This window comes from Mirounga angustirostris, unplaced genomic scaffold (assembly GCF_029215605.1).
Source record: "Mirounga angustirostris isolate CCGP_5_RB_7025 unplaced genomic scaffold, mMirAng1.0.hap1 SCAF_15, whole genome shotgun sequence".
Taxonomy (NCBI): domain Eukaryota; kingdom Metazoa; phylum Chordata; class Mammalia; order Carnivora; family Phocidae; genus Mirounga; species Mirounga angustirostris.
In genome coordinates this window covers 46497983-46520624 of record NW_026991723.1, presented here as the reverse complement: position 1 = coordinate 46520624, position 22642 = coordinate 46497983, and the positions used below count along the sequence as shown (strand labels likewise).

General features: G+C 40.9%; 1 protein-coding gene across 1 annotated transcript; it reads left to right on the top strand.

The window, feature by feature from the left end:
- Nucleotides 1-7021: 7021 nt before the first annotated feature.
- Nucleotides 7022-11079, top strand: KLHL9 (kelch like family member 9). The gene has a single exon (XM_045882488.3). It carries the CDS (start codon nt 7282-7284, stop codon nt 9133-9135), a length of 1854 nt encoding a protein of 617 aa, XP_045738444.1. The 5' UTR covers nt 7022-7281; the 3' UTR covers nt 9136-11079.
- The last annotated feature ends 11563 nt before the right edge of the window (nt 11080-22642 follow it).

The following is a 22642-nucleotide window of genomic DNA, read 5'->3' as shown; positions in this document are numbered from 1 at the left end:
AGGAGAGAAGCCTGATTCCAGTTTGTGTTGCCAAGACATTCAAAACAATGAGAGGGCTCTGCTTGCCTGGCTCTGCTAAGGGATTATTTTAATTTTTTAACCTTTTCACTCTTCCTAGATGGGCCATTTGGATTAACTATTTCTTGGAGTCAACAATGAAGGATCTCTCTTTCTCTGATGAACAGTTAGTTCATATCATTATACAGTAAGGGCACAGAAACATAATGACCGGAGACACAGGGCAGAACACTATGTGGAGTTTCTCTTCTAGTGGACTGTTCTGGTCTATGTAGACGGTCATTTCTGAATACCGTATACTCTATTTGCCCTGGGTCCCAGTAAGGCTGATGGAGGCTCAGGGCCTAATTCTACAAACATATGAGAAGGATTAGAGGGCCCCCTCTCATGGCTATCTGACCTTCCTTTGCCACAGGTGAGGGAGCAGGGAAAGAGCAATCCAGTTTGGGGACTGAATCTCTTCTCTCTGACCTGCTGGGGGGATTCTTCCAAGGGGGCTTTGGAATCTTGGCCATGGAGTTTGTCCTTGAAGCATAGATAACTGAGGAGGGAAAGGTGGACTTGGGAAGTGTAGGTCAAGTGAGGAAGTAGTGTTGAAAGACAAAGTGGGGTAGTAGGTTCTAGTATCTGCATGCTCTGTGTGTTAAAAGTAAAAGGCCAGTGGTGAGGTAAACATGATCCTTGGATATTACTGGATCCAGGGATAAAAATGGATTTGAGGTGGTGATAAAATGGAAAATGAGGGGTAAAATGGCCCAGCGGGTAGGGAGAGGTTGGAGATAAAGAGGTCAGAGTGAGTAGTGGATCCAGTGGGTCCCAAAGATAACAGAGCACAGTCTTCCCTGGGTCCCCCTCCCTCCCCCCGTCCCAGAAAAGAATGTCAGCTCTCACGGTTACTGTAGCTGCTCCAGAAAGATGCCCTCAAAAAGGAACTTGTGCACATCCCCTGCAGGAGACAGGAGGTTCATAGTGTTTCCGGGAGCAGACTGGGGACAGGTCAGGGTGCCACATAGCCCTTTACTGGGGTGGCTGTGCTTGTCTGGACTTTCCTCAGTTTCTATACTTTGGCAAAATTAACATCTCTGATGGGAGAACAGTGTGATAAATGAGCTCTCTGACCAGTCAGCCACACTCCCTCCAAGGAGCGTTTAGATATTATTTATTCACATTGACAAAGATAACGCAAGTCATCTGATGCGGCCAGTGTGATTTGAAACCCATTTTCCTTAACTGTTCCATGGTCTTGGTATATTCTTTAGTCACTGAACTCTGCGTGCCTTCTTTTTTTTTTTAAGATTTTGTTTATTTATTCATGAGAGACAGAGAGAGAGGCAGAGGGAGAAGTAGGCTTCCCGCCGAGCAGGGTGTCCGATGTGGGACTTGATCCCAGGCCCCTGGGATCATGACCTGAGCTGAAGGCAGACGCTTAACTGACTGAGCCACCCAGGTGCCCCTCTGTGTGCCTTCTTAATCACAAGGTTCTGTTTCACTCATACTAACGTACTTTTAATTTGGGAAATCTACAAAAAACAAAACAAAACAGATTCAATGCAAGGACAACCAGAAGGTCTCGTGTGTTTTAATTAGGTGCTGTCATAGTGAACAGCAGGTAACAGCTATCAGAACCATTCATTAATACCTACTCTGTGATGAACCAGGTAAAGTCCTCTCCTTCAAGGGGCTCTCCTCTTCTGGGGACAGAACAGAACAGAACAGAAACATAGATAAGGTAGTTAGTGCTGTAAAAAACAGCCATGGAGCAGCTCTAGGCATTCAGCATTGTGAGTTAAGGACTCTGCCAAAGAATTAGCGTTCAGTGAAGATGTGATAATTAGGGCGCCTGGGTGGCTCAATTGGTTAAGCGACTGCCTTCGGCTCAGGTCATGATCCCGGGGTCCTGGGATCGAGTCCCATATCGGGCTCCCGGCTCAGCGGGGAGCCTGCTTCTCCCTCTGACCCTCTCCTCTCTCATGCTGTTTCTCTCTCACTCGCTCTCTAATAAATAAATAAATAAATAAAATCTTTAAAAAAAAAAAAAAGATGTGATAATTAGCTGGGCTTTTCACAAGCGGTGATTGGTCAATTTCCAGAAAGACATGGAACAAGACTGCTCTCTTTTACTACTGCGTCAGAGTTAGAAAGGATGTTGCAATCCTGATGCAAAGTTTGGATGTACAGAATTTCCTAATTATAAAATCAAGATATCTGGTATAAAAAAAATGAATTTGTGAAACTGGGAATTTACTATTAACAGAGACATGTAATGCACCATGAAATACGAGCTTGGACTCAAAATGTCTTTGCAGTCCTTACCCTCAGATTTTAGGCCGTTACCCACCTCCTAGTGTCAGACAGCATATGGAGCGGGTCATTGATCAGGATCCGTGAGTTTGCACAAGTTGGAGACAGGAAACATTCTGGCCCCTTTCTCTCACCATAGCTGCCCTAGGCCCAAAGGTGTTATGCTGTGCCTAAACATGAAGACTCATTCTTCGTAATGAAGACTATGGCATGAGGCTGATTCCAATGTGAGGGTCAGTTCCTGCTAGGAAAGGGCCTCCTACCACAGTTCCACAGGAAAATTCCCCCAAAGGAGCACATCTACACAGACCAGAAGCCTGCCCTCCACAGACCTGGTCTCTAGCCCTGTCATACTCGACCATCTGGAGCTCGGATTAGCCCACAGTACTGCACCTGCTTTCTGCTTCCTTTGAACTACATGGGCAGCTGCCCTGAGGCTGCAAAAGTACTCAGCCTAAAAAAGGAAGACTTCTCTTCCATGTGCTTTTACAAAACCTGGAAATCGCGTTCAACTATATACTTGTGTTCATCTGGGAAAACTTTTAGCCAGAAACCACCACAGGACAGGGAGCAAGCAGCTGTACTGAAAGGGCAGCGCAAGGAGAGGGAGGGAGGGAGGGAGGAGGGCTCCCTAGTAATTGCTGTGCTGAAGAAGAAGAAAACTGGGGCACCTGGGTGGCTCAGTCGTTAAGCGTCTGCCTTCGGCTCAGGTCATGATCCCAGGGTCCTGGGATCGAGCCCCACATCGGGCCCCACATCGGGCTCCCTGCTCTGTGGGAAGCCTGCTTCTCCCTCTCCCACTCCCCCTGCTTGTGTTCAAGCTCTTACTATCCCTCTCTGTCAAATAAATAAAATCTTAAAAAAAAAAAAAAGGAAGAAGAAAACTAGTGAAGGAATAGATGCAGGAAAGCAATATGTCTTTCCCATTCCAGTCTAGGAGGTTCTTCCCCATTTCAGATACGGATGCAAGCCACTGTGCTGACTGAACAGAAATCAAACATGACTTTGATGTGATGCATCCCTGTTTTCTTCAGGTTTATTACTAGAATTCAGCTGACTTTTGTCAGGCAGCGATCAAGAGTGAGACAGGACAGTTTCAAACAAGTTTATAGAAGACATGTAATGGAGAAAATGAAGTAAATGGTCAGCACTTTAAATGGTCAGCACTTATTAAGTGCTGACTCTGAGGAAGGGGGTGACGTAAGGGCTCTTAAATGTACTTACATCAGCTCTGCAAATATTTTTTACTCCATTTTCCATTTGAGATAATTGAGTCTCGGGGAAGTGGAGTAGCCTTTGAGCAGAACGGGAGTTCCATGCGGAATGCCACATAGAATTTGCAAGCAGAATCTCCCATAGTGAGCTATGGGTGATTTTAAGTTGGATTTCTGTTTTATTTTTTTATTTTTTAAAAGATTTTATTTATTTATTTGACAGAGAGAGAGAGAGCACAAGCAGGGGGAGCGGCAGAGGGAGAGGGAGAAGCAGGCTTCCCGCTGAGCAGGTAGCCCCATGCGGACTCAATCCCAGGACCCTGGGACCATGACCTGAGCTGATGGCAGGCGCTTAACTGACTGAGCCACGCAGGTGCTCCAGATTTCTGGGTTTTTTTATCTTTTTTTTTTACTTGAAAAATTATTCTTCCTCTTTTATCCCCGGGCTTCTCTTTTTGGCAGCTACATTTGTACTTTCTGATTATTTTCATCTATTTTTTGTTCCTTACCTTAGATTTTTATGAAAGAGAAATTCTCTGATACAACTTCATTTTTCCATCTGATGAAGAAGTTTCTCAGAATTTTATATTCATTGCAGAATGGTTATATCTGAGTCCACAAAATTTCATGATTTTTATAAAGCCAACGCTGACCTCTATAGGACAGTTCAAAAGTTAATCAGGAAAGATCACCAAGCAAAAATATCCAAGAATAGAACAGGAAAAAATTTTTACAGATCTAGCTTTACCAGAAAATGAACTGGATTGTAATGCAGCAACAGTGTAAACATGGGAGCAGTAAGGAAACGCAGGTGGCCAGAATAATTAAGAAAATAATCCCAGAAATTGTTGTATTATCAGTAGTAATTAAGCTTGGAATTAAGGGTATCTTAGATATTAGTACAGAAGAAAAGAACTTTCAGTATATGGTAACGTGGTAAATGCCTGGCGATCCAGACACAAATCAGTTTAGATTCTCATCTCAAATCATAGATGAAAATAAAATCCTAATGAGATATAGCAAAACATGTAAAAGATTTAAAACATAATCGGGAACTGGTAATTCATAAGATCTATAGAGGAATGGGAATGGTAGAGTATTAGTTCTACATGTTCAACGTACTGGAACTCAAAAGAAAATATAAAGAAAATGGGACAAAGAGGTACATCATAGAACTGTAGCCACCATCTGCATGAGAGATTTATACTACTTTTAAGAATTAAGGATATATAAAAACATAATGCATAAAGACAATACAAAACTAGTTAATGTCATAAAATAAAACCCAAATAAAGAGAATGAAAACTAGCAGACAAATGAAAAAACGTTCTAGCCCACTAGTACTTAAGCACGGTTGAGCAATGACGCCTGACATCTTAGCCTTTCATTTTTTTTTTTTTTAAAGATTTTATTTATTTATTTGTCAGAAAGAGAGAACACAAGCAGGGGTAGCGTCAGGCAGAGGGAGAAAAAGGCTAGCTGAGCAGGGAGCCTGATGCAGGGCTCAATCCCAGGACACCAATCCCAGGACACCAATCCAGGGCACTGCTAGGATAATGACCTAAGAGGAAGGCAGCTGCTTAACCAACTGTGCCACCCAGGCCCCTGGCACTTTGTTTTCTTTATTCAGCTTTTTATGTTGAAGGCAGGGATAGTGCCTGTGATTCAGATACTTAAGTATTACAAGTAGCTTGAATGAAATGGATGAATGAACTGTACCTTCAGTTGAGCTACAAAATGCGTCTTGGTATTTATTAAAAATAAACAAATGCAAAAAGATTTGACAGTAAAACTTTAAATAAAGAGAATAAAAATATAGGGATGCCTGGGTGGCTCAGTCTGTTAAGCGGCTGCCTTCGGCTCAGGTGGGTACTGGGATCGAGTCCCCGCATGGGGCTCCCTGCTTCTCCCTCTGCCTGCCACTCCCCCTGCGTCCCTGGGCTGCTTTTATATAAAAACACAGTGTAATAAAAGAATATAGTTATATTCTTACTAGTTTGCATATGCAAAAAGAAACTAGATAGATTTAAAAGACATGGGGCACCGGGGTGGCTCAGTTGGTTAAGCGACTGCCTTCGGCTCAGGTCATGATCCTGGAGTCCCTGGATCGAGTCCCGCATCGGGCTCCCTGCTCGGCGGGGGGTCTGCTTCTCCCTCTGACCCTCCCCCCTCTCATGTGCTCTCTCTCATTCTCTCTCTCTCTCTCTCAAATAAATAAATAAATAAAAATCTTTAAAATAAATAAATAAATAAAAGACATTAAACTCTTCAAACCATGGGAAATGTTGGAAGAAATTGTGTCAAAATGTACATTTATTCATAAGGCAAAATTGAAATTTACTACCGGAAAAAATGCAAGTTAATGAAAATATCCGTAAAGCAGAAATAAATATGGGAGAAATGCACAAACATTGCTGGTGAGAATATTTTGGAAAGGAATTTTTATACGTCTTGAATCTTATCCTTAGTGTTTATCTAAATATAGGGGAAACTTTTGTGCCTAGATTTTAGTTTATTAGAGTGTATAAAACAACGAAGTACAAGAAGGTATATATTCAGGAACAAATAATGGGCAAAGGAAACTATAGTATGTATAGTCATCGGAAAGTTGTGTAGCCATTTAAAACTGTGAGAGTGGAAAACAAGAGGGAATTGTATTGCGCAGCAAAAATTCAGGCTGTATTATTTACATACCATGGTCACAATTTGGTATTTAGAGACACATGATATGGGTTTTAAATGATTAGTAATATGAAAATATGAACCAAAATTATGATTGAGGTTGTTACTAGATTGTGTAGGATAAAAATCGAAGCTCAAGCGCTCTATTGAGGAAGTTTTCAGCATCTCGCCTGTAGGCCCTCTTCTGCCGTTTCTTTTCGATTTATACAAAAGCCGCATTTCATTGTTACGCAAAAGACAGAAGCCAGGAAGTGTAAATCTTAAAAGCGTGAATTCAGCAGGAGAGCTCAGACGCCGTGCAAAGTGTATACCAAACGCGCAGCATCACAGACGTGCACCCGCCCGGGCCGACTGAACCCCACGTACGGAGCGGCCCGGAGAGGCCAGCTCGCGGGCACCCCGCCCGGCAACTCCTCCTCGACCCCCGCCCTGCGCGCCTCCCGCGCCCTTCCTCCCCATCCCCCGTACGTCCGCCCACTGACGCGTCAGGCGGCCGCGCAGCCGCAGTACCGGCCGCGGCCGCTCTTAGCCCGGGGGATCCTGGGACGAAGCCTTTCCGGAAGGACCGGCTCGGCGTCCGGGGCTAGGCCCGTGTTCCAGGCCCAGGCCCAAGCCAGGCCCGTGTTCCAGGCCGTCGTCCCAACGCAGTCGCCGGTGCGGCGGCGACGCTCCTGTGACAGCGGAGGGCGCAGCGGGCCGCTCGCTGAGGTGGCCGGCCTCGCCGCCTCGCGAGCCGCAGTACGTGGCGGCGCCTCCCCCTTGGCCCGGAGCGGAACTGCTGGAGCAGCGGCAGCGCAGGCCTGACCAGGTGAACCGGGTCACTTAACCGCCTTCTGGTGAATCATCTGCATAATAATCAGATCTGAGGTCCACAGCCCTTGTGGTCCTGCTATCGAACAATTTTCCGTGGATGACTGGTGTGTTGTGAGGGGTGCCACAGTGACTGCTTGCCCTTGATAAGGAAGGCGAGCTCTCCTGCGCTTCGGACCGCCCCGTTTCCTTGAAAGCTTTCAGGTTATAACGTCGTGCCCGGGCACAGATCTTTGTGCCAGAGGAGGGCTTTCACATGAAAGTGTCCCTTGGTAACGGCGAAATGGGCGTCTCCGCCCATTTGCAGCCTTGCAAGGCGGGAACCACACGTTTTTTTACCAGCAATACTCACAGTTCGGTGGTATTGCAAGGCTTTGATCAGCTTAGGATAGAAGGTTTGCTTTGTGATGTGACCCTGGTACCAGGTGACGGAGATGAAATCTTCCCCGTTCACAGAGCTATGATGGCGTCCGCTAGTGATTATTTCAAGGCGATGTTCACAGGGGGAATGAAAGAGCAAGATTTAATGTGCATTAAGCTTCATGGGGTGAACAAGGTGGGTCTGAAGAAAATAATTGACTTCATTTATACCGCAAAACTTTCTCTTAACATGGACAATCTCCAGGACACACTTGAAGCTGCCAGCTTTTTACAGATTTTACCTGTTTTGGACTTCTGTAAAGTATTTCTTATTTCAGGAGTCTCTTTAGATAACTGTGTTGAAGTTGGACGAATTGCTAACACTTACAATCTTATTGAAGTGGATAAATATGTCAATAATTTCATCCTGAAGAATTTTCCTGCATTACTGAGTACTGGGGAGTTTCTGAAACTCCCCTTTGAACGGCTTGCCTTTGTGCTTTCTAGTAATAGTCTTAAGCACTGTACAGAACTTGAGCTCTTCAAGGCTGCCTGTCGCTGGCTAAGGTTGGAAGACCCTCGGATGGATTATGCTGCAAAATTAATGAAGAATATTCGATTTCCATTGATGACACCCCAGGATCTCATCAATTACGTGCAGACAGTAGATTTCATGAGAACAGACAATACCTGTGTGAATTTGCTTTTAGAAGCTAGCAATTACCAAATGATGCCATATATGCAGCCAGTGATGCAGTCGGATAGAACTGCCATTCGATCTGACTCGACACACTTGGTCACATTAGGAGGAGTTTTGAGGCAGCAGCTGGTTGTCAGTAAAGAATTGCGGATGTATGATGAAAGGGCACAAGAATGGAGATCTCTAGCCCCCATGGATGCTCCTCGTTATCAGCATGGTATTGCTGTCATTGGAAACTTTCTTTATGTAGTTGGTGGTCAGAGTAATTATGATACGAAAGGCAAGACTGCTGTTGACACAGTTTTCAGATTTGATCCTCGTTATAATAAATGGATGCAGGTTGCATCATTAAATGAAAAGCGCACATTTTTCCACTTGAGTGCCCTCAAAGGACATTTATATGCTGTTGGTGGGCGAAGTGCAGCTGGTGAACTGGCCACAGTAGAATGTTACAACCCAAGGATGAATGAGTGGAGCTATGTTGCAAAAATGAGCGAACCCCACTATGGCCATGCTGGAACAGTGTATGGAGGCCTAATGTATATTTCAGGAGGAATTACTCATGACACGTTCCAAAACGAGCTCATGTGTTTTGACCCAGATACAGACAAGTGGACACAGAAGGCTCCGATGACGACAGTCAGAGGTCTGCACTGCATGTGTACAGTTGGAGACAAGCTCTATGTCATTGGCGGCAATCACTTCAGAGGAACAAGTGACTATGATGATGTTCTAAGCTGTGAATACTATTCACCAACCCTTGACCAGTGGACACCAATTGCTGCTATGTTAAGAGGTCAGAGTGATGTTGGAGTTGCCGTCTTTGAAAATAAAATCTATGTTGTAGGTGGATATTCTTGGAATAATCGTTGTATGGTAGAAATTGTCCAGAAATACGACCCAGAAAAGGATGAGTGGCATAAAGTTTTTGACCTTCCAGAGTCACTTGGGGGCATTCGAGCTTGTACTCTCACAGTTTTTCCACCCGAGGAAAACCCTGGGTCACCTTCTAGAGAATCACCTCTTTCAGCACCTTCAGATCATTCGTAGGATGAAAATGTAGTACCTTTGCAGTGCATCATGGATGATCTCACACTTTCCCTTCAGTTGTATCTTCTTATAATGATTGGTACAGTTATTAGAAAAATGGTAATTGATGTTATTTGTATTGTTTGGCTCTGTGTTTATCATATGGTTAACAAATGTATTCTGAAAATGTATTCAACATAGCCAGCTGTTTTAACAAATGTAAAAAGATACGTAGAAAAATGTTTTAGGTGTGCTTGTGGTGTTGTGTAAGTCAAATTGTAGGTGATTGTAGTAAATGTATAGTTACGTTAATTATGCTTCAAAGCTGCAAGTTTTCATCTTTGACTACAAAACATCAAAGGGAGGCTGCCTGCTCTGACCTAAGATAAACAAAAGGTCGCCAGATATTATTACCTACCTCCCTTTTTTCATGTAGTTTTTGACATCGTTGCCAATTCACCAGATTGAGTGCATTCAGAATATGTGAAGTTTCTTAGGAGAAATAAACAGTATAGCCCTAAGTCAGGGTTTTTTTAATCTCTCTCTGGAGAGAGGGAAAGGGAGAGAGAAAATATAAGTATGTACGTACATTACAGACATGTATATACATTCATACATCCCTACACATACACATATAATTTTTAAGTTTTTTGGTATTTCAGCTATAGGGAAATTGTTTTTAAATTGATTTTTTCTCTTCTACCTAGCAGCTATTTCTATTCAAACGGGACTTCAGTACCAGAAAACACGTATCTATGGAGTCATACTAAATTGAGATAGATAAGGGCTAAAACGTTAAATTGACTACCAAATCTGTCATTTGACTAAATTGTTATTTCAGATGAAACATAACTACTTTTTCTGCTTGTGTATTGTTTTCTATAGAGTTGCTTTCATACAGGCTATTTAGCAGAGTTCGGGTTTCTGAGAATTGATTTTGCTGAGTAAGTTTAAGTAAGGTCTGCTATTTTCTGCCTTTTTGTTCAGTAAAACTTATATGAGGAAAGCTAAGAAAGAAATATGCTGAACAAAGCTATAGGATTTTAAGTTCAGTGTCCCAACTTAGTCATTCTAACATGATCATTTGATTTGGGGTGGTTGCTCTAGCCCGTGTGCATCCTGAGCTTTGTGTGATCTGCCTCAAGGCTATATGATCTGAGCAAGCAGGAAGTAATACTCAGTTCTGTATCAAATCAGAACAGATGTCCTTTTGGCTATGTCTAAAGAACAGGACCAACTTCAGATTCCCTAAGAAGTCAGCTACAGAAAGCCTGGGACACTGCTGTTTTTCAGGCAGTACTAAAGTAGATGTTCAGCCTCTCAAATATCAAGGGCATCCCTACTGGTTGCGAATCGTATGGGGAGATCTTAATGAGACCCTTTCAGCAAATGGGAGTTGTATGTAGTGAGTGATTCTGGAGAGGTACTTTCCTGGAATAATTGCCTACCTGAAGAAAAATTTACATATTTGCATACATATAAGTATATCCCTACACTTGGGAGATTGTCATAGTATAAATCAGGAACAGTCTTCTCTTTATTGACAATCCCATAATAAAACTCAGGAACCCAGACAAAAGGAATTGGCTTCCAGGGATCTGAACCTTAACTGCTCATACAAGTGTTGATTCATTTGAATGCTTTTTATGATTTCTGCCTTGGCAGAAAATTTCATACTTTCTATGTTTTTTTAAATGACTAATTTTTTATTACTAAAAATAGCACAGTTGAGTACATTTAGAAAATAGAAAAAGTAGAAATTGATGTTAACTTTGTGCATTAAGTAAGCAAGAAATGGCATCCCAATCATTTATTAATGATGTTAAATATTTGTGTTTTTTGAGTAGCTGTGTTTCCTCTTTGAATGTTCATGTCCTTTACCCTTGTGATACCTATTGGACTTGCTTTGTTTTTTCATACCAAGTTATAGGGTCTCTTTGTACAATAAATATAATTTAACTGGCATTTGTTTGCATTGATTTCTTTTTCTCAATCTATTACAGTTTTACAAAGACAGGGCCATTCAGTTAATTTTAGAGATAAAATTTGTCCATCTTTTTGCATTTTGACCTTTGGGGGATAATTCTGCTATGGTTTTTTGTTTTGTTTTTGTTTGTTTGTTTGTTTTACATAGTACTGATGTATTACTCTTGGTGCTAATTCTGACCTGCTGAGGTGATACTGCCCTGCTTGCCTTCTATTCTGCACAGGCTTTTCTCTTTGCCTTGTTGAAAAAAGGTTTTTGCCTTCTATTACAGTTGACTCTGTTGCTTTGTAACTAGCTAAAAACTGCTTAACCAGATAAGGTAATTATACCTATATCCCCTACCTCCAGCCTCACATGCTCCACCTCTCACCCTTTTAGAATTTTCTGTAGTGGACAGCTGTCTTGGCAGTCACAGAGTAGCTGACTGATGATATGCTGATGCTACTAATTATATCTGGAATTCCTTGCTTATAGATAAAGAAATTTTCAGTGGCTTTGAAATGACTGGAAAGAGACTTTATTTTCATAGGCTAATAATTTCTTACAGAAAATTAAGACTAGAAAAAAAGGAGAAACTGCAAACACATTAGATATTTTTTAATGTTTATTATTTTTATTTTTCTAAGTTTCAAAATTAATGTTTGTTAGTTTTCTGATTATAGAAGTAATTGTGTTATACAAAGTACAGGAAAATAAAAGTGGAAAGTGTAAATTACCAATGATTTCCAAATGCCAAGGGTAACTTCTGTTAATACTGGGTATATTATGCATATACATAGGTACAGACATTTGTCAAATATTTTTCAAATACGCTAGACCCTAACCTAAAATCTGGATGATAAAAGGAAATAAATCCAACTTTGAAACACATACACTGCTATCATTATGACTTTTTCTCCAGGCTTTATAAAATATGTATATATTACAAAATAATGTGCTTTTTTCCTAATTATCAAATACATGTGCATTAAGAAAAACATTCTATTTTTACTCAAATCCTTACTTCTTTTTTTTCCCTTCTTGCCAACAGAATTCCTGTAATTTACCCGTAAAGCAAACACATTCAATCATGTTTTGAATTATAAAGACAAAACATGCTCCTATAGAACATTTAATTCAAAACTACAGAAACATACCACCAAGAGAAATAAAGCCAATGGCCTATCCACAGCTCAACCAGTTATTAACTGAAAAACCCTGGGGTAGGTAAGCTCTCAAAGCTAAACTTTACCCTTTTGTCTATGGCATTAAGGTGAGTGTTAATAATTGTTGTATCTGTATCAGAATTACAAGTAGAGAATGTTACAAAGTGATTAGCATAAGATATGCGCAGGGAAGCATTTAGTAAAGGATAGTTGGTACTAATAAAGTTGGCATTTTGCATCATAATTTTTTACTTTAGTTTTAATGATTTTCGTAGGTTATTTTTCTTAGAAAGTATTAAATGTCTGTACAATTTTCCACTCATGAATGTACCTTCATATTTTTTTCCATTTCCCTATGAGTGTATATTTAAATACCCTAAGTTTTCATCATTATAAGTTGAGCAAGATTTAATATTCCTACATAAAATTCTGTCCATGTCTGACTCTGATAAATTCTAAAGAAGTAAAATCTGAGTCAAATAGTGTAGGCTCTTGAAAAATATTCCAAGAGTGTGCCAATATGCATTTCCAGCAGAATGTGTTTAGTGATTATTTCGAAGGAAATCTTTACCATTCTAGTTTTCTTGTTTTGAGTTAATATATTTTTTATTACAACACTGAAATTTTTGTTTATTGAGCATGTGCATTCTTCACTTGTGAATCATTTGTTCCTGTCTTTTGCTTTAAATGTCTTATTTGCTGCAAAGACTTTTTTTCTCAATTTATGGCATTTTTATGGGGGCAGGGCTACTCATATAGTTGAGATATAATGGACATGTATTAGTCAAGGTTCACAACATAATGATTTGATACATATATATGTGTGTGTGTGTTATATATATATATATATATATACTGTGAAATGATCACCACAATCAGTGTAAGTAATATGCATCACCACACGTAGGTTCAAATTTTTTTCTTGGAATGAGAACATTTTAAGATTTACTCTCAGCAACTTTCAAATATACAACAGTATTATTAACTAGTCACATGCTGTATGTTACATCCTAATTTATCTTATAACTAGAAGTTTGTTCCTTTTGACTACCTTCACCCATTCCATTTAATGCAGTCAAATATGTCCATCTTTTTGCATTTTGAACTTTTAGTGATAATTTTGCATTTTTTTTACATAGTACTGATGTCATATTTCTCGTACTTTATCCAATTGCTTTATCAGTGCCAATTCTTAACTTGCTAAGGGAGCGTTTACTGCTTATCTCTTGTTCAAATCGCTTTTCTTCTTTCTGATTGAAGTGAACATGAATTTTTAAAATAAATTTTCTTTTTTCTTTTTTTTTTTAAAGATTTTATTTATTTGACAGAGACACAGAGAGGGAACACAAGCAGAGGGAGTGGGAGAGGGAGAAGCAGGCTACCCGCGGAGCAGGGAGCCCGATGTGGGGCTTGATCCCAGGACTCTGGGATCATGACCCGAGCCAAAGGCAGATGATTAATCGACTGAGCCACCCAGGCGCCCCCTTTAAAATAAATTTTCCAAAAATTCCTTTCACATTAATATTAGTCTCTGCTTACGGTATTTTCCCATCTTTTTTCTTTGAGTATATGTCTTAATTTGCAAGGCTTTTTTGGTAATGTATTGAAATTACTTTTTCCATTGTCATTTTTTAATATTTTCCTGTGTATTTTTTTCACACCATGATATGGTATAATTATCTTAGTATTTTATATTACTGTTATGAATGTCACTTTTCACTAGACTTCTAGCATAAAATCTAATGTATGTTTTCAAATTACTATCCCAATTGTCCCATCACCACTTTTTGAATGATTTTTACTTTCTCACTGAAATTTTATGCTTTTTAAAATCATACAATAAAATCTTTTTTTTCTTAAAGATTTTATTTATTTATTCGACAGAGAGAGACACAGTGAGAGAGGGAACAGAAGCAGGGGGAGTGGGAGAGGGAGAAGCAGGCTTCGCGCCGAGCAGGGAGCCCGATGTGGGGCTCGATCCCAGGACCCCAGGATCACAACCCGAGCCGAAGGCAGACGCTTAACGACTGAGCCACCCAGGTGCCCCTACAATAAAATCTTATATGGGTCATTTAGGGTCTCTTTCTTCAGTTCCAATGACCTTTTCTTCATGTTGTCTTTGGTATAGATTGCTGTTTTGAATGAGATTTTGTTTTCACATTGTATTCCAAACTTTATTGCAGCGGTAGTAGGAAATGGCATGGTTTTAGCATGTTGGTTTTTTGTCATCATCACTGTCATTGATTCTTAAGTTTTTGGATGAAACATCAGTCCATTGATTCGTACCAGATTTTTGGGTGGATTCTCCTGTGTTTTCACCTTAACGAATCATATTATCTGCATAGTATAAAAACCTTGTTTCATATGATTTGTATCATAACTTGAAACATTGGTTAATACTTGCAGCGAAATTATAGTAGTGACACAAGTCATCGTGTCTTGTAGGTGATTTTAATAGGGGTGATTGTAGTTTTCTAATTTCTTTGCTAAAGAGAGATATTCTTGCTTTTGTTCATTAAATTGTTCACAGTGCAGAACTGGTGAAGTGTTCCTTAACCAAATGCATGAAAAATAGGTTCATTCCTCTATTTTCTTGTAACAGTCTCTGAGCAATCACTTTCTAGGGATTGATATTATTCTGCCATCTACTGATTGCAATTAAAAGTCCTCGTTTTAGATAGATTCCAGAAAATGTACCCCATTAAAAACAACAAAACCCCAAAACCCCAGTAATGACAAAAAACACAAATTTTTGTAGCATCAAGTCTTCACATCATACTCAATTACCTAATTAAATATATAAAACCCGGGGCGCCTGGGTGGCTCAGATGGTTAAGTGTCTGCCTTCAGCTCAGGTCATGATCCCAGGGTCCTGGGATCGAGCCGCACATCGGGCTCCCTGCTCAGCAGGGAGTCTGCTTCTCCCTCTTCCTCTGCCTCTCCCCACTGCTCCTGCTCTCTCTCTCTCTGTCTCAAATGAATAAATAAATAAAATTATTTAAATATATAAAGCCTATAACTCTTGGTGGATATAATGGGTCAGATAATCAAAGAGAATGTATTTTTTGACATCACATAAAAATACACATTTAAATTGCTTTGACCTTTATTTGATTGATTAATTCATATAAATTGCCAAATATCTAAAGTCTGCAACATTTTTAAAGGATTTTATTTATTTATTTTAGAGCATGCAAAAAGGTACCGAACATGGGTTGTGGGGGAGGGGAGCAGAGAGGAAAGGAGAGGGTGAGAATCCTAAGCAGACTCCCGCTCTGGGCTTGGGGCCCCACAAGGGGCTTGATCCCACGACCTTGAGATCATGACCTGAGCCAAACCAAGAGTGGGAGGCTTCACCGACGGGGTCAGGCAGGTGCCCCAAAAGTCTGCAACATTTTATCTAAGCATCCACACCCACTACTGTATGCTTTCGGGTGGGGGGGCCACATTCCCATTCCTTTTTAATTTTTTTTAGCAAAGAGCCTCATCATGAAGACAGTAAATATTTTGCAATAACAAAGAATGTAATATGCAATATATCCAGGTATAAATAAATCTGACAAACTTATAATATTCTAAGGGTTTTTATATTGCCTTGCCCATGTGGATGCTAGGATCAGATCACTGCTCCAGCCACAGAGCTTTCACTCAGCCTGGACAGCAACATACTTACACAACCACACAATAACTTCTGAACCAGCTGATTCAAATTCTTCAGAGTACCATCCATGGGCTCAAAGAAAGCCTGTTTCTTGGCTATCGGAACAGTAAGAGTGGCATAACTACCCATTTCTAATTCTCCAAAATATTATCCCAGAGTAAAATATTCTCATACATAAAGCATTCTTTTCCTCAGGATGGATATGACTGAAAACAGGTGAATTCTTTTTTTATATCAAAGATATTTTATTGAAGAAGATTATATCATACGCAGAAATAATCTTTTATGTTGGGACATCTATAGGATTTTTTCTTTTTTTAACTTTTTTTAACATATAATGTATTATTTGTTTCAGGGGTACAGGTCTGTTTCAACAGTCTTACACAATTCACAGCACTCACCATAGCACATACCCTCCCCAATGTCTATCACCCAGCCACCCCTTCCCTCCCACCCCACTCCACTCCAGCAGCCCTCAGTTTGTTTCCTGAGATTAAGAGTCTCTTATGGTTTGTCTCCCTCTCTGGTTTTGTCTTGTTTCATTTTTCCCTCCCTTCCCCTATGATCCTCTGTCTTGTTTCTCAAAGTCCTTGTATCAGTGAGATCATATGATAATTGTCTTGCTCTGATTGACTTATTTCGCTTAGTATAATACCCTCTAGTTCCATCCATGTTGTTGCAAATGGCAAGACTTCATTTTTTTGATGGCTGTGTAATATTCCATTGTGTACATATACCACATCTTCTTTATCCATTCATCTGTTGATGGACATCTTGGCTCTTTCCATAGTTTGGCTATTGTGGACACTGCCGCTATAAACATTGGGGTGCACGTGCCCCTTTGGATCACTACATTTGTATCTTAACAATTTTATTTACTTTATTTATTTATTTATTATTTATTTTTAAGATTTTACTTATTTGACAGAGAGAGACACAGCGAGAGAGGGAACACAAGCAGGGAGAGTGAGAGAGGGAGAAGCAGGCTTCCTGCGGAGTGGGGAGCCCGATGCAGGGCTCAATCCCAGGACCCTGGGATCATGACCTGAGCCGAAGGCAGACGCTTAATGACTGAGCCACACAGGCACCCCTGTATCTTAACAATTGTAAATATCTATGCCCCTAACAAGGGAGCAGCCAATTATATAAGCCAATTAATAACAAAAATCAAAGAAACACATCGACAATAATACAATAATAGTAGGGGAATTTAACACCCCCCTCACCGAAATGGACAGATCATCTAAGCAAAAGATCAACAAGGAAATAAAGGGCTTTAAATGACACATTGGACCAGATGGACTTCACAGATATATTCAGAACATTCCATCCCAAAGCAACAGAATACACATTCTTCTCTAATGCCCATGAAACATTCTCCAGAATAGATCACATCCTGGGTCACAAATCAGGTCTCAACCGGTACCAAAAGATTGGGATCATTCCCTGCATATTTTCAGACCACAATGCTTTGAAACTAGAACTTAATCACAAGAGGAAAGTTGGAAAGAACTCAGATACATGGAGGCTAAGGAGCATCCTACTAAAGAATGAATGGGTCAACCAGGAAATTAAAGAAGAATTTAAAAAATTCATGGAAACCAATGAAAATGAAAACACAACTGTTCAAAATCTTTGGGATGCAGCAAAGGCAGTCCTAAGAGGAAAGTATAGAGCAATGCAAGCCTTTCTCAAGAAACAAGAAAGGTCTCAAATGCACACCCTAACCCTACACCTAGAGGAGCTGGAGAGAGAACAGCAAATAAAGCTGAAACCCAGCAGAAGAGAAATAATAAAGATCAGAGCAGAAATCAATGGAATAGAAACCAAAAGAACAGTAGAACAGATCAGTGAAACTAGGAGCTGGTTCTTTGAAAGAATTAATAAGATTGATAAGTCCCTGGCCAGACTTACCAAAAAGAAAAGAGAAAGGACCCAAATAAAGAAAACAGGTGAATTCTTACTGATGCCTCCTGAAGGCTATCAAGCGTAGTCCCATGTTTCTTTTCTAGATAGAGCTGAAGGAACAAGGTTATATTTCATGCAGTCTTAGAACAAGATGAGTAGAAAGCTGATGACAGCAGCTAAGGTCAGATGTTTCGTGTACAGCCCCATCCTCACTTCTAAGTCCATAGAGTATTTTGGCTGTTTACTGGCCCATCTTCCAGAAAGCTGTTACTATATAGGTAGAGGTTTATCATCCTTTGCCACCTTTCACCCAAGAGCCCCAGTCAGCACCATCTGTTTATGTGTGGGTCAAAGGGCAGGTCTAATTTTTGCTGACAACTTTATCCTAGTTGGGAAGCATAGTTTGTCACTTAGAAGTGAAGGAAACATTCTTCCATCCAGGAATTCGTGATTCGTAAAAACTTTCTAATTCATGGTAAATCATTAACCAAAAAATACTCAATATAGAATCCTAGAGTCAGTAATAACATTTATTTCTTCATACGAGGCAAAATTTTTACTAGTTTTTTTTAATTAATGTCTCCATCCTTCTCTAGATGAGAAAACCACAGATTTCACAAAACCTTCCATCTATCATGTATACAGATAACACTTGAAGATGTCACTTAAGCTCAAAGACTGGGGAAAGAGTTTTCTAACCTTCAAGGCTGCTCTCCCTTGATGAGCTCACCCAGGCCCTGAATTGTTTACTTTATCCTGCAAGGGGAGTACGTTAGGGATTCCACTGACACTGTCCACTTCCTTCACTTCTTGGGTTTCAATATATTCTATATTCACCCTCACCACTTATCTGGTAGCTAATTCAGCCATGTGCAACAGGTTCATGGCTATCATTTGGGAAAACCTCAATGTGTAGACCAAACTCAAGAAGATCCCTCTCAACTTAGCTCCAGTGTCTAGAAATCGATGAGGATTCCCTGCTGGGCACTTCCTGCTAGTCAACACTCACAGTGAACACTAGCCTGCTTATGTGGTATATCTATTAGTGCAGAAAAGAGAAGCCCTTCAAGATCTAAGTAGCAATCAGGATTATAACTTTAAGAATGACTTAAGTGTGCTGAAGCCTTGGTCTCATGCAGAAGCAGGAGCAGGGAGGGGGCTTTATTCAGGAGAATGACAGAATTAGCCATCTTATTATAGCTATGAACCAATCCTGAACTATAAACAAGTCACTAGCTAGATGTTTTATTTTTTTAAAAAATCATGAAAACAACTGATCATTCTGGTCCATAATTGTACTTCCCTGGGGTAGTTACTACACTTCAGTGATGTCATAGGATCCAGCCATTCTGTTTGAAGAAATGGGCAGTTTTTGAATACTTAATCATGCAAATGTTCAGGATGCCATTAGGGACATGACTAAAGATGGTGCTATCAGGGCACAAGAAACATGCAGAACCTGCTATTCCTAAGCTCCATACCTACACAGAAAGAGTGATTGGTTTTTCTCTAGTCCACTTTACTATATAACCCCCACCCACCCACTGTCGGCTTTCAGGAGACCAGGGGCACAGAGAAAAAACTCTCAGCAATAGTCTAACTCCATAACAGCCTTGTCCAGCCCTTAGGAATGACTTCACACCCCAGACCTAACCTCTTCCATAGTCCCAATAATTCTATTATCCTACCCAAATTGGGCATTTGACCTGCAAAAACTACTTTTATTAATATCAAGGATATAGTACTGAGAAACATTGTTCTCTCACATTATAGATTAGTGTCTGTTTGATAGTGTATTTCTGAGTATCCTCTTTTTGAAGACTCTGAGCCACATGGCCACTTGGACACAATAGAACAGCAACCCAATTTCCCACCCAAATGCAAAGCTTCGTATAGCGAGTTTTCATCTGCTACATTCCACATTTTTTTCTGGCATTATAGTTTCCAAGGAAATAGGAACAGGATTCTCCTCAGTCCCGTGGCCCATGACACACAATCCTCTCAGCTTCTGAGTGATTATTGCTTTCTTACCAAGATGACTACCCCAGCTCCACCGTGTTCCTAGAACCTCCAGGAGAAACACTAGTTCACACCAGCTCAAGCACTGTCGTCCAGAGCTGATATTCTTTTCCCCGATTTCCTTAGAATCATGTAGTCCGAGTTCAAATCCTATAAGAATCCCCTTTCTACCTCTTCCTACTGAACTTTATCATGATTCTTTATGGTGAATGCTCTCACAGCAGAAGTTAAGAAATCTGACTTGGTTTGACTGTAGATCTGTTGCTGTCAGTCTACACCTGCTGGGCTTCATTACATTCCAGGAAAGGAAGGAGTGTGAGAGTAACCAGAGAGAATAAGCACAATCTTCAGCCCCATCTCTGCTGTCAGTGGTCAGAAAGAAGATAATTTGGTGCTAAATTTTGAGGGGTGGGGGTGAGGAGGCTGGCAGATGCCCCTTTTATTTTATACACATGAATAATATTTTTTTAAGATTTTATTTATTTATTTGACAGAGAGAGAGAGAGCACAAGCAGGGGGAATGGCAGGCAGAGGCAGAGGGAGAAGCAGGCTCCCCACAGAGCAGGGGGAGCCTGATGCGGGACTCGATCCCAGGACCCTGGGATCATGACCTGAGCCGAAGGCAGTCATTTAACCAACTGAGCCACCCAGGCGCCCTACACATGAATAATATTTTAAACTGTTTTTTAAGTATGAGAGATTTTAGAAACAAAAATCTCTTCTTTCTTAGACTAATGTGAAAAGAAAAAAACGAGGATGGGGGAAATCTGTAACAAAGAAAGTGTGTCCGTTACTTTCTCATAGCTATCATGTAGATATTTTGAATATTAAAAAATCAGCAATGTGATCACATCTTGCACCCAAGTCCCTTGAAGTGAGAAGAGCACTATTGGAAACACTGATTTTGAAGACGTGGAAGATGACAAACGGATTTGATAGGCTTGGCTTCTAAGAGCGGAAAACACACAACCTACAGGGTGAGAACGACAAAAATCACTGAAGAGCAAGAGAAATCACAGGGAGACTCTGTGACAGACTGCCTTCCAAAGATGGCCACAAGAGTACTTCCCATCCTGCACACGTCTTCGCCATTTCTCGAAAGGTTGAATCTAATTCACCTCCCGTTAAATACGGGAGGGCTTGGAAATTGCTTATAAAAGAATTTGTTAGAAATAACGTTGCGTGACTTCCACGATTATGTTAGAGTTTATCACACTTGACACTACTGATACTTGAGGCCAGACAGTTCTCTGGCGGGCCCTGCCCCACGCACTGTGGGATATTTAGCAGCATCCGTGGCTTACACCCACTAGGTGCCAGTGGAAGCCCCCTCCTCAGTTTCGACAACCAAAAATGTCTCCAGACATTGCCAAAAGTCCCCTGGGGGACAAAATCATTCTCACTGAGAACCACTGGGTTAGGTCATGAAAGATGATACAGCTTGTCACTGGGACCCTCATTTTTGAGCCCTCGGTCCCCATGTAAACAGTGCAACTGTGCTGGGCCCACCAGTCTGTCAGAAAAACCAGGCCTCAAGGAGAAGTTCCAGCGAGGTGCTCCCCTACCCAGTGCCGGCCGAGATCATAGCTGAGACATGTAAGCATCAGACATACCGGTGAAAATGCCTACCAACTGTCCAGTCAGACCCCGCCATCCGGTGGGGCGGGTTCCAAGCTGAGGCTCCAGCTGGGCAGCAGAGACAAGCCATTCCTTCAAATCCCTGGCTCGCAGAACCTGTGAGAATAAGACACTTGTGATTTAGGATCATGCATTTTATTTATTTATTTTTTTAAAGATTTTATTTATTTTTTAGAGAGCGAGCGAGAGAGAAACAGCATGAGAGGGGAGAGGGTCAGAGAGAGAAGCAGGCTCCCCGCTAAGCCGGGAGCCCGATGCGGGGCTCGATCCCAGGACCCTGGGATCATGACCTGAGCCAAAGGCAGACGCTTAACCATCTGAGCCACCCAGGCGCCCCTAGGATCATGCATTTTAGAATAATTTGTTTCAAAGCCATAGTAATAGGGATAGTTTGTATCGGAGTGGAATGATGAAAAAAATAAGTAAATAACAAACCCTATTTATCAGATCAGACCGAGGAAGAGACTGAGGAAGAGACTGTAAAATCTTTCAACACTTAAGAAAGATTTAAGGTCGTGCCTTGTAGATTTTCAAACAAACACGTGGCCTCTATGGATCATAAAGGAATGCCTCACAGATTCTTGCCATTAAGCAAGAGGACGCTAAGAGACCCAATTATTGTTTCAGCCTGGTGGGGAGCCGGAAGTGAAAAAGGGTGTATTTGAAGAGATTTGTGGGTGTGCCTACTATCTAATGACATTCATTATAAATCGATATACAGCCAACCCACGAAATTTTTAAAGTAACCTATCAGTTTAGACTGAGTAAGAGAACACAAAATAAAGAGGCCTTTGGAGTGCCAAACTTTTCTGGAAAGGAAGAAGGTTGAGAAGCCAACACAGTAGAAACACGAGCCACTTCTTATGGAAAAGGAAGGATAACTTAAAAGGCAGAACCAAGAAGCACAGAGAGGAGAAAAATCAGCCATGGAGAGTAACTCCCAGAGAGTTGGCCTGAGCCCCAATCTGAAAACCAACACCACCTGCCCTAATGGATGTCAGATTTACAATAGACCAGGGAGCGCTGTGTGCTTTCTGCTTCACCTCGTTCTGAAAGGGAGTGTCGGTAATGTTCCCTTGTCTCTGCCTTAGACGTTGTGTATTGATAGTAAAGGGACCAATAACCCCTCTGTTTGGATTATAAGTCTTCACATTGAGAAAAATGACACTT